This window comes from Corticium candelabrum, chromosome 5, assembly GCF_963422355.1.
Source record: "Corticium candelabrum chromosome 5, ooCorCand1.1, whole genome shotgun sequence".
Taxonomy (NCBI): domain Eukaryota; kingdom Metazoa; phylum Porifera; class Homoscleromorpha; order Homosclerophorida; family Plakinidae; genus Corticium; species Corticium candelabrum.
In genome coordinates, this window is record NC_085089.1 from 6,081,233 (window position 1) to 6,094,051 (window position 12,819).

General features: G+C 43.8%; 3 protein-coding genes across 3 annotated transcripts in view; 2 read left to right on the plus strand and 1 right to left on the minus strand.

Annotated features, from left to right (window-relative positions):
* Positions 1-7,873: 7,873 nt before the first annotated feature.
* Positions 7,874-9,816, plus strand: LOC134180366 (kelch-like protein 3). Its single transcript, XM_062647510.1, has 2 exons — positions 7,874-8,082; positions 8,256-9,816. Exons 1-2 carry the CDS (start codon positions 7,995-7,997, stop codon positions 9,677-9,679), a joined length of 1,512 nt encoding a protein of 503 aa, XP_062503494.1. The 5' UTR covers positions 7,874-7,994; the 3' UTR covers positions 9,680-9,816.
* A 990-nt stretch (positions 9,817-10,806) lies between these two features.
* LOC134179865 (uncharacterized) lies at positions 10,807-12,528 on the minus strand. Its single transcript, XM_062646870.1, has 2 exons — positions 12,446-12,528; positions 10,807-12,366 (listed from the first exon to the last, which is right to left on the minus strand). The coding sequence occupies exons 1-2, from the start codon at positions 12,465-12,467 to the stop codon at positions 11,066-11,068; spliced, it is 1,323 nt and encodes a 440-aa protein (XP_062502854.1). The 5' UTR covers positions 12,468-12,528; the 3' UTR covers positions 10,807-11,065.
* Positions 12,529-12,781: 253 nt separating this feature from the next.
* LOC134179958 (uncharacterized) overlaps positions 12,782-12,819 on the plus strand; it is a 1,665-nt gene continuing 1,627 nt past the window's right edge. Inside the window, exon 1 of the mRNA XM_062647004.1 lies at positions 12,782-12,819. This exon is cut by the window's right edge and continues 45 nt beyond it. The gene's annotated coding sequence lies outside the window, so the exon portion shown is untranslated.

Sequence of the window (12,819 nt, forward strand, 5' to 3'; positions counted from 1 at the left end):
CAATGATCAACGCATATGAATTGTTGGGTTGTGTGAGAGGGAGCAACTTTGTCCAATCAGACGCTATCCTTAATGCTCTAGCGTCACAGCAATACTCTCTGGACAATCCCTATGACATTGACTCGCCTCATCTCACTTTACGTTTGCCATCTACACGCCTAGTCAACGGAGTTTCTTCGTTCAAGTGGAAAACGGCTTTAGACGTACCTTCTGATGATCTTGTAAGCTTCAAGACCTGCAACCATGCTGTGATACAAAGTTCAGCAAAACTAGTCACAGCTGTAGCTGTGCCGATTCCATGTTGCGTACGAGTTCAGCTTGTGACCAAATCAACAGTCAATCGTCAAGCTAAAGTTGAAATTGTGATTATACCCCCCAATAGCAACATCCGGGCACCAACCTATTGTTCGTACGCACCAACGTACCGGGTAGAAATAGATGAAGATAATCTCAACATGTTTTCGAAAATGAAGTCTGTTTCGAGTAGCGAGGAATCAGACGAGGATAGTCTCGACACGTCTCCGAAAATGAAGTCTGCTTCAATTAGAGTCGGATGTATTGCTGGATTAAAGTTTCACATCACTTCAACGCACGTTTGCTTACAAGTCAATGGCGTAGTACAATCACGAGTTGGCCTGTCATATCTACAATGTTCTAAATATGTTCCAAATGACCATATTACTAGCGGACTGTGTGAAAAAAGTGACCATCACCGCGTGTTTGTTACAGCTGAAATAAGTAAACTTCAGGAGGCAGGAACCATCGCAGTTAAAGAAGAAGCTGCTAGCTGTTGTGATCAATAATGGTAAATAGAGCACGCTGCTATAGACTGTTGACCAATCAAGACTTAAAATGTTTAGTAAGTGTTTGTATAGAACAGCTGTTCCAAAGTTTCGTGTTCTACACATTTATAGGCATGTCTTGTATAAGTTGTCAAACTAAAAAGAAAAACAAATGTAGAAATCGTGTTTCGTGTGACTTTGCTGTCTATATATAGAAGTAATTCTCTAGAATTAGTCTAGAATTAAACAATCATAAAGCTACTGCAAGTTGTTATATATATATATATATATATATATATATATCACGTCATGCAGTCGACACTGTCTCCAGTCCAATTCTCACACAAACACATCCATGCAGTCATCATGCACGTGCTATATAAAATGAAAATCAGCTGCAATTCGGGTCGTAAAGTGACCCATCTATAACCCATGCATCTCTATTTTGTTACCATGCATTCCAACCTTCCAATACTTTAACTAGTCTGTATGCATGCAACGTTGTCTGGATCAGTATCTTGCGCAGTAGTGCACGTGCAGAGTATAGGTTTAGACCATCGTTTTCTGTGTGACAGAAAGTCTGGCATTGCAATCGCGAGCTTTCACCATTTCAATCGTGCGAGGCAGCCGTTTGGTAATTCTTGTGCGACATCCCAGTGTCTTGGGCGCGCATCCCACCCTCTCCACTCCGCGCCCGAGAAGTTGGGATAAAAGATGACATCGGTAACAACTGTTTAAAACATAAAATTTTTAATTAATTACAGTATTGAGATACACGTATACTAGTCAAATTCTGTATGTCATTTGGCAATGAGGGTTTCTCAAACAACAAATACGAAAAAACTTTGGCTAAATTCAGCTAACTAGTGTCCAGCTGCATCTCCACGTCTTAGCAAAGTAGGCATCTATATCACCACGCAATTCGACAAACCTAATCTATTCTCCAAAATAATTATTGATATCTAACAACATGCACTTTGGGCAAATGGTATTAATCCATAAGAATTATATATATATATATATATATATATATATATATATATATATATGCGTATAAACTTGCCATACTGCAAATTACAAACTATATACTTTAATGACGTTTCACTCAAAGCCATGTATACGTTCAAAATACATGTTGCATTCCCATCTAATCTAACGATATTATAACTATCATAGTATGTGTCAATAAATGTTTCACGCAGTTTCAACATATAACAAAACTCGTTGACTTCGTGGCCCATGCAGGTCAGCCCAATGAAAAGCAAAGACGCTAGCAATTGACAGCCCGTGCATTTTAAAAAGGTTACTTTGTGGTCACTCATGTCCAGAAAGTAATTTTTTCTAAACGGTAATCACGCCATTTACAGTACCGTATGCGTACACATCCATGCCACTGTCTGCTGTTAGCATCTCAGGGTTAAAATCGAATGACACCGCCCTCGTGTTTCCTTCCCCAGTCTTGGCAGACAAACTGAATTCTTCCATACGTCGTCCTTAGAGCAGAGAAGGGCAAACTGACCATCTGGAAACGGAATCGGATGGCGAGGTGCCCACGGCTGAGAAGCACTGGTACAGTGGACGCCATCACCAAACGCCTCAGAAGCCGATTTCTGCCACATCACCTTGCCACTCGTCGCGTCGATTGCTTCCCAGTTATTAGCATTCCCGACCAGTAAAGTAGTCTCGTCGTCCGAAATAGTTAAAAAGTTGGAAGTGCCAGGCGCCGACCATAAGGATCTTCCGGTTCTATCCCACGCTCGAATGTGGTTTTGTGATTGCAGAGAGCAAAAATTCTACCCTGACTGTCGGAAGCCATCACTCATGGTTTAGTCAAGCATCCGGATATAATCAAGTCCTCCTTACTTGATGACGTCAGTGGGAGACTAAACCTAAAAATACCCGTATTGTGATTAAAAAATCCATTGTTGTAGATCGTCTGCCCATCTGCACCAGTCCAATGAAGGTAGCCCGAGAGAATACAATCGAGTTTCCTGAAGCTGACGAAACAGCATTTGGAGCTCTTCTTGAGTTTTTCTACACAGGAAACGTTCCAGTCGACAAATCCTTTATATGTCAACTCATAACGCTTTGTGATTATCTCCATGTTCCAAATCTCAAACAACACTGTTGCACATGGTTGCCTGACAATATGGTATCTGAAGATGCGTGTGAATATCTTCTGTTTTCTTCCCAGCCGTCAGCTGACGAGCAGCTCTATAAGAATTGTTTCCAGTGGATCAAAGATCGTGCCACTTTAGTTGTTTGCACAGATGGCTTTGCAAAGCACATGACGGCAAAAGAAGTAGAAGAACTTGCTGCTAGTGACGACCTGAATCTCGATGAAATCCAGCTGTTTGAGGGAATCAAGCGATGGATTGAGTATGATGTCTCAAGACACGAAGATGGTATACACATAGCAAAATATCTGCGCTTGCCAATGATGAACACAAGAGATTTGCTGGGTTGTGTGCAAAGTAGCGGTTTTGTCCAATCCGATGCTATCCTTAGAGCTCTCAAGTACTTGCAGCAACCCTTGGGTCACTTTCCTTATGACATCGACCACTTGTATGTTAACTTACGAGTGCCGTCTGCACGAGTTCCAAGAATTACGCTCTCTTTTACCCGGAAATCGCGACAATTAACATCTTCTCAGCGTCCGTCTATCGTTCCTACACATTCCAACTATGCTGTTGTAAGAAGTTCAGAAACACTGCGTACTTCCAAGCCGCTGCTGATTCTAAGTTGTGTTCGAGTTCAGCTCACCACCAAATCAACAGTCAATCGCAAAGTTATAGTTGGACTTCTCATTTTATCATCCGATCAGCAGTATAGGTGTGGAGTGCGGCTGCACGGAGCTACTCTCAGTACGTGTCCTTTGTACAACACCGTGTTGATTCCCGCAGGCTGCATTGTGGCATTGAAATTTCACATCACGTTGGATCAGGTCTGCATACATCTCAATGGCGCTGTGATAGCGCAATAGCCTTGACCACACGATGTTGCTGCTCTTACTTGCCACTGTTTGCGAGATCTCGTAAGCCGTCACAGCCCTTGAGTTCTCACTATATCTTAGACAAAACGAATGGCAAAAAGGACGTCTTTGTCGAGGTTGCAATAGAAGAAGTATAGGTTATAGACCGCTGGCGAGTGTATAAACGAAGTACACCCCGCTCCGCCCACAAGTTGGCACGAGGGCGAAGCCCGAGTGCTAACGAGCTGGGCGCAGCAAGGTGTATTCGTTTATACACTTGCCAGAAGGTCTATAACCGGCTTGTAGCACCCAGCTGAGGCGTTGATATCCTCTAGGCGCGGAAGTTCAAATCAGTTGTGTAGCAAAATGTTCTGAAATCGACTTGGGCATTGAAACAGCAGAATTGCCAGTTATTGATTTTTGGAAGCTAGTAAACTGCTAGACGTTGATGTTGTTTCTGATCAGCAGTCTTCTGAATCTCGTTTCCAATTTTATCCAGTAGTTTTCATAAGTTTCTTGATTTGTGTGTTCCCCTAACCCCACAAAAGCTACTGCATGTGCGCAGTTAGAGTGTTCAACGCATGGAAGAAATGGAGAAACAAGCAGCCAACTGAAGAGGAAGCGCTCGGGCGGTACGTGCATGATCTGCATGTTACGAACAACAGAGAAATGAACTACTGGCTTGCACGGTTTGTGCATGAAGTTCGGAAGCAAGATGGAAAACCGTATCCACCTTCTACCATTTAGCTGGTTTACAGCGTTCTGTGCGCACGAGTATCTTTCTATAGCTGGACGCCTAACCACGGTTACTTTTTTCGAGAAGGACGACTCTCAGTTTAATTTGCTCAGATCTGCACTTGCTACACGCATGAAAGAACTCATTATGATTTCCGTACGCATCCGTAGACCCACGTATTGTTTGTTCTGGCTGACAGATATGTTTCAGTAGCCTAATTGTTATGTTCACAAACAATTCACGTCTTGATAAACCAGTAGCCCCAGGCAGTTATACGGCCCGATTTATTGACCGGTCAATATGTAGCGGAAGTGAGATATGTCACTTATTGTAAGCGAATACTGGAGACTGATTGGCGCAGACGAAGCTAGGGTGCTACAAATTGAGGATACTGCGTGTGTGTCCGTGAAAGGAGACGTTGCTACCCGCTGCCCAAAATACACAACTGGACTTAACAATACACTTTGAGTGCGTGTTTTGCAGCATGGTGTAATCATTGACGTAAACTTACCGTATGTTGACCGTTTAAATGCATGTATATGGTGAGATGTACCAATACAATGAATGGTACATAATTTGAGTTACTATACAATACTTATGTGAGAATAGATACAAAAATGGTTGTAAACACACGGGATACTGTTTATAATGTAACCTCATGCATTCTGTGCGCTTTCGGGTGCTCAGATTTCTGAGAATATCGCGAGTTCTCATGACAAACTCAGATAACTATTGGTGTCGCTGAGCCATACACAAACATAGTTTTCTTTCACGAAACTATTGCGGAGCACGCGGCTCTGCGGCACAGTAAATATGCCTGCGAAGCGGCATGAGTGCTCGGCGAACATGACGCGCGGTTGCCGCACCGCGGCCCGCAGAGAGCCGAACGCCGCACCGCGTCGATAGGATCTGGTATACTATGTGAGCGACACATCTAAAGTATCAGACGTCATTTGCGGGGTTCTGCTAATATACGCAACCAATCAGGCACCGACATCGGTAGAACATGTGTACGTGTACGTTTGTTTCCAGGATCTTACTACCCTCTGCAGGCCCGGAATATATCGAAACCGGTGTGATAGGAAATTTGCCATCCCCTGTTTGTTGCATCCCCGATCCGTATTCACAAGGAAATCTGGCATCCGTGAGTCATCTATTCTCTGAGGGTCTGAGGCACCCTTGTTGGCATCCCTTGGGGAATTTGGTATCCCATACTTATGTTATGTCTACACCGGGCCAATACGATGCGAGCCCACAATCTTGTCCAACACTGACTCGGTCGGCAGTCACGTTTGCACATATATATGTATATGTTTCTACAGAGAATGACAAGACGATCCGAGCTAAATTATACAACAAGATTGCATCGAACTTCGAAGCAGGCGATATTTGGAACAGCTTGATGGACATCTCCCCTGCATGCATGGAGATTCTTCCCCGAGCATCTGCGTAAAACATTCTTGCAGCCAGATGCATGTACAGGCTATAGAAGATGTATTGAGGTCTCGTTGAATGCATGCGGCATTGACGAGGCTAGATGTATACATTGACCAAAAAAGAATTGGTAGAGAATGTGTTAAAAACCGTATCTGGTAACAGTGTCTTTGTGGTACAACTATACCCACCAAAATATATACCTATGCATGGAAAGCCCCGTTTGAGAACTGGATCGGTGTGGCATATTTGTAAATTTCGCAGATTTTGCAAACACCCAAATCCCAAAAACCTTTACGCGTATAATACAATGTCATGTGGAAAGGATCTGTTTAGGCTTGCTCCATTCATCTATATATATAAAGGAGAGGTGTCTGTCTGTCTGTCTGTCTGTCTGTCTGTCTGTATGTATGTATGTATGTATGTATGTATGTATGTATGTATGTATGTATGTATGTATGTATTTATGTCCGTCTGTTGGCGCGTTTCTCGAAAGCGGCGAGTCCGATCTTGGCCAAATTTGGCTCGCGCACGTCGAATTCATTCCAGTCGAAAGTGAGACTGTGGTCGTCTTCCTGACTTCTCCCACGACAACGCCATTTCCCGCCGATCGCACTCACTTCCGCTCACGCGCGAATATCTCTGGAACGACGCATCGTATCTCCACCGAATTCAGACTGCCCGTTCCCGACGTCGGACGGTACGCGCTGAGCGTGTCGCTTATTGCGTGCGACGCTGGGAAACGGAAAATATTTTTGCTGATATCCAAGTCTTGGAAAAATACGCCCACAGTCGTTTGCCAGTCTACGACCGTCGAAGAGATGCCGTGTTTGATGCACCTGTTCCCCAAAACGCCAGCAACGTCTTTGAAGAGACGACGTTCAGCAGGACTGTCGAAATGACGAGAGTCGGTACGAGTCGTGACTTCGTTAGATACGGGGAACGGATTATCCGGGTGAGTACTGCATGTGACTTCCAGTTCTGCTCTGATGGATTCGTCTAACTGAACGTGACTTCATTTCGGACAGCGCAATATCCGGGAGTGCTATACGATTCGTCTAACTGCACGTGACTCTATTTTATTTAACGGGACAGCGCAATATCCGGGAGTGCTATAAGATTGCAATTGTATACGCGACATTTTTATTCACTGCAATCATTCATGGCCAACATCACATATGATACCATCAAACGCATTTTTAGATACTTTCTGCTATAATCTCTACCTATAAATGCGACCTGTCTCTCCTCCACTTCCGTGTTGTATTCACTAGCGGATCCAGACGGGGGCACTGGGGGCACGTGCCACACGTTTGGAAAACTTTCTTTTAGGTTAACAAACCCATCAGACATTGGTTGGTACTCAGAGGGCGACGTAGAATTTTCAAATGAGTCTACAGGATCGTAACACTAAATAGAATCAGTTTGACCTATTACCGTGCATCTACAAATACCTGCAAGTGCGAGTGCTCTGTCTGTACACGTACACGTACAAGCAGGGAAAAGTTCGACACATGGCGTGTACCAAACGCAAACAGTTATCATTGACAGGATTTCTTTCTGAGTCGTCATCTCAAGAGCAGGCAACAAAGTACACTTTTTAGTGGACACGCCCACAAACTAGGTTTCGTGCCCTCCCCGTCTATCAAATCCTGTATCCGCCACTGGTATTGGCTCTATGACAAACGCGTGTGTCAACTGCGGCGCTATGAAGTGGAAAGGAGAAGCATCTGGCATGTGTTGTCCCCGGGCGAAGCCGGGCATTGGAGCTTGTCATATATATAGAGTTGCGGTAGCTCCACAAGCTAAACTCTTCTCTGCACATATCGTAAGTGCACTGTATCTCTCACTTACGTACCGCGGCCAAAATTCCGCGCTCCAAAGGCTTTAATTAAATTAAAGCTTCCAAACTAGTCTCGTGACCAAATCTATAAACAGTTCTGACATCACCAGAGCTGCTATACTGTGCGCCACACCTCTCCTGTTTCTGACTCTCTACAGGCGACCGAATGTGAATTTTGACATCACCGGTGATATTATAGTCTACCTGCCGTTCTGTAGCTACTCAGCTATGAAAAAGTTCGAACGACATCCCAAGAAACGTCGACATGAGATGAGAAAGATTGCTGCACAGACTGCCAAAGCTTCTGCTGTCCTACGTACGTATTGTCGTGACAATTCACAGTCCATTGAAGCTATACTGCTTCCTGTATGTATATCTACTAGCTATTATACGTCAATCTAGCAAACACAAACCACGTGACGATTGACATTAGTTGAAATTTCGTTTCTGTTATTTCTATAGTAATATATGGTTTCTGTGTCCTTGCAGATGACTCTGATGAGTTTGACGAGTTCACGAGACTTTCGTATTTCGAAACAGCAATGAAATCGTGGGAGTTTTTGTTTCACAATCAGGATTTGGTTGATATCATCCTCGTTGTTGGCAACAATAAAGTTAAATTTGAAGCTCACAGACTGGTTCTGGCCGCCCATAGTGATGTCATGAAGAACATGCTCTATGGTCAGATGAAAGAAAGTCTGCAGGATACAATCGAGCTTCCTGCAGTTGACGAAACAGCGTTCAGAGCACTTCTCGAGTATGTCTACACAGGAAAACTTCCAGTCGACAAGTCTTTCATATGTCAACTCATAGAGCTCTGTGATTTCCTTAGTATTCTAGATCTCAAGCAACACTGTTGCACGTGGCTGTGCAAAAATATCGAAACCGAGAACGTATGTCAATATCTCATGTTCTCAACCAGACTGTCAGCTGATGAACAGCTTTATAAGTACTGTTTTGAATGGATCGAAGATCACGCCGCTGCAGTCCTCTGCACAGATGGTTTCGCAGAGCACGTGACAGCAGAAGAGCTACAAAAGATAGCCGCTAGTGACAACCTGAATCTCGATGAAATCCAGCTGTTTGAAGGAATCAAGCGATGGATTGAGTATGACCCCTCAAGACACAATGATGGTAAACAAACAGCAAAATTTCTTCGCTTACCAATGATCAACGCAAGTGAATTGTTGAGCTGTGTGAGACTCAGAGGGAGCAACTTCGTCCGATCAGACGCTATCCTTAATGCTCTAGCGTCACAGCAATACTCTCTGGACAATCCCTATGACATTGACTCACCTCATCTCACTTTACGTTTGCCATCTACACGCCTAGTCAACGGAGTTTCTTCGTTCCAGTGGAAAACGGCTCTAGACGTACCTTCTGATGGCCCTGTAAGCTTCAAAAACTGCAACCATGCTGTGGTTCAAAGTTCAGCAAAACTAATCACAGCTGTACCTATGCCGATTCCATGTTGCGTACGAGTTCTGCTTGTGACCAAATCAACAGTCAATCGTCAAGCTAAAATTGAAATTGTAATAATACCCCCCAATAGTCGGGAGAGAGGGGGTTATAGTGGAAACATCTGGGCACCAACCTACCAGGTAAAAATAGACGAGGATAATCTCGACACGTCTTCAAAAATGAAGTCTGGTTCAATTAGAGTCGGATGTATTGCTGGACTGAAGTTTCACATCACTTCAACGCACGTTTGCTTACAACTCAATGGCGTTGTACAATCACGAGTTGGCCTGTCAGATCTAACTTCTACATATGTTCCAAGCCATATTACTAGCGGACTGTGTGAAAAATGTGACCTTCGCCGCGTGTTCGTTACAGCTGAATTAAGCAAACTTCAGGAACCAGGAAACATCACAGTTAAAGAAGACGCTGCTAACTGTTGTGATCAATCGTAGATATATAGAGCACGCTGCTATAAACTGTTGACCAATCAAGACCTAATGTTTAGTAAGTGTTTGTATAGACCGGCTGTTTCAAAGTTTCATGTTCTACACATTTTATAGGCATGTCCTAGTTATATAAATGATGCAAGTTTAATACGTAAGTTAGCCCGCAATACTTATAGACGTCATGCAGTCGACTCCTGTCTCCAATCCAATTCTCGCGTGCTTTATAAAATGGAAACCAGCTGTAATTCGGGTTCGTAAAGTGACCCATCTTTAACCCATCCATCTCTATTTTACCATGCATTCCAATCTTCCAATCTTTTAATCTGTATGCAACGTTAATTGTCTGGATCGGTGTCTTGCGCAGTAGTACACATGCAGAGTATAGGTCTGGACCACCGTTTTCTGTGTGACAGAAAGTCTGGCATTGCAATCGCGAGCTCACCATTTCAATCCTGCGAGGCAGCCGTTTGGTAATCCTTGTGTGACATCCCATCGTCTCGGGCGCGCACCCCTCACACCCTCCACTCCGCATCCGAGAGTTGGGATATCCAGATATATATATATATATATATATATATATATATATATATATATATACATATATATATATACACACATATATATATACATATATATATATATATACATATATATATTATTTATATAGATAAAAGATGGCATCGGCAACAACTGTTTGAAAGATACATTTTTTAATTAATTAAAGTATTGACATACACGTAGACTAGTCAAATTGTGTCTGTAATTTGGCAATGAGGGTTCCTCAAACAACAAATACAAGAAAACTCTGGCTAAATCCAGCTAACTAGTGTCCAGCTGCTGTCACCTCCACGTCTTAGCAAAATAGGCCCCTATATCATCACGCAATTCGACAAACCTAATCTATTCTCTAAAAATAATTATTAATATCTAACAACATGCACTTTGAGCAAATGGTATTAATCCATAAGAATCATATATATACTACAGGTATAAACACACAACTCATCAATGGCTCTGTGGTGATCGTAAAGCGAGAGAGACAGCCATTACACTCCCGTGAGTCGACCCTATAGCTACGAGCCTGTCGTGACTTCAAATAAAACATATGGAAAATATTATAACAAGCATGCCACTTACGTAAAACTTGCCATACTGCAAATTACAAACCATATACTTTAATGACGTTTCACTCAAAGCCATTACGTTCAAGATACATGTTGCAATCCCATCTAATCTAATGATATTATAACTATCATAGCATGTGTCAATAAATGTTTTACGCAGCTTCAACATTTAAAACTCGTTGACTTCGTGGCCCATGCAGGTCAGCCCAATGAAAGCAAAGACGTTAGCAATTGCCAGCCCGTGCATTTTTAAAATGTCACTTTGTGGTCACTCATGTCCAGAAAATGATTTCTTCTGAACGGTAATCACGCCATTTACAGTACCGTATGCGTACACATTCATGGCACTGTCGGCTGTCAGCATCTCAGGGTTAAAATCGAATGACACCGCCATCGTGTTTCCTTCCCCAGTCTTGGCAGACAACCTGAATACCTTCCATACGTCGTCCTTAGAGCAGAGAAAGGCAAACTGACCATCTGGAAACGGAATCGGATGGCGAGGTGCCCACGGCTGAGAAGCACTGGTACAGTGGACGCCATCACCAAACGCCTCAGAAGCCGATTTCTGCCACATCACCTTGCCACTCGTCGTGTCGATTGCTTCCCAGTTATTACTATTCCCGACCAGTAAAGTAGTCTCGTCGTCCGAAATAGTTAGAAAGTTGGAAGTGCCAGACGCCGACCATAAAGATCTTCCGGTTCTATCCCACGCTCGAATGTGGTTTTGTGATTGGCAGAGAGCAAAAATTCTACCCTGACTGTCGGAAGCCATCACCCATGGCTTAGTCAAGCATCCGGATATAAACAAGTCCTCCTTACTTGATGACTTCAGTGGGAGACTAAACCTAAAAATACCCGTATCGTGATTAAAGAATCCATTGTTGTAGATCGTCCGCCCATCTGCACCACATATAATAGTCGACAACGCCGACGTAGAAATCTGCGTGTTTGTCTCAAGCATGTGACCGTTCACGTTAGCAGCAGCATCAGCACTGATATCGGCCCAAATAAGCTGAGGCGGCTCGGTTTGAGACACGGCGAGCAGTTGGGGTTCGACGTCATTGGGACTGTAACTGTTGGCAACACTCGAACTATTCTTGTCCAATACAAGAATCCGTGATCCGCCGTGTGAGTACCCCGCTACAACGGGATATCCGTCTGGTGTATACCTCAACACTGAGTTGAAGCAAGCTGCATAGTCAGACAGATTGTATTCTCGTACAGTCTTTCCTGTGTTTCCGTCGATTTCCCACACCATGGCTGGAGACCATCGCTTTAGAGACCCTCCAGACGGCCAATCGGGACTACCGTTGTATTTGTCTGGACCGAGCAGAGGGAGATGAATGTGACCGTCGCTGGCGCGTTGGTTGACTCCGCCCGCAAGGTTGGGACCCTCGTTGAACGGTACCTCCCAATAGGGAATATGAAAGTCTCCGTACGGCAAGCGAGCTGTCCATTCGTCGGAATTTGGTCGAGCGAGCGAGCGGGTTGAGCCGTGAGCACACAAGAACCAATCTGTTTCTTTCTCGTTCTGAGCGAAAACGAGTGAAGCCATCAGACACAGCAGACCTGAAACAGCAGCAATTGTTCCACCACGTCAATGATTTGTAATACAAATCACTCGAGCTATTTGTTCAAGTTAACTTACCAACTTGTACAAACCAAGCCATTTCAAGCGCTAACGGTCGAGACCTACTGTACTTGATTGAGTAGATTACAAGTTTAGGTAACACGAGATGTCTTAAGGACCCGTATATCTACGTCATTTGCTCACAACAGAGACCAAGTATGTTTTAATGCACGACGTTCTATACCTGTTCCCTTTTCCTACTTCATTTTGCAACCAAGTAGACGGACGTAGGGACCCATTGACTACCAATTGTCTATAAAGATCGAGATGTTCGCGTGATGTGCAACATCATGATTACGTGCATGCATGCCTTCACTCCCCCGCTGCTACATCACATGATACAGACTCACGGTACCTGCCTGCATGTGACAACTGCATCTGTTGTTCGCAAC

Bases quoted from the DNA above. Each gene is read 5' to 3' on its own strand.
- LOC134180366 (XM_062647510.1), top strand. From the start codon at position 7,995: ATGAAAAAGTTCGAACGACATCCCAAGAAACGTCGACATGAGATGAGA. The intron at 8,083-8,255 runs GTACGTATTGTC...GTGTCCTTGCAG, and splicing joins CAAAGCTTCTGCTGTCCTAC to ATGACTCTGATGAGTTTGAC.
- LOC134179865 (XM_062646870.1), bottom strand. From the start codon at position 12,467: ATGGCTTGGTTTGTACAAGTTG. The intron at 12,367-12,445 runs GTAAGTTAACTT...CTGCTGTTTCAG, and splicing joins GGCTTGGTTTGTACAAGTTG to GTCTGCTGTGTCTGATGGCT.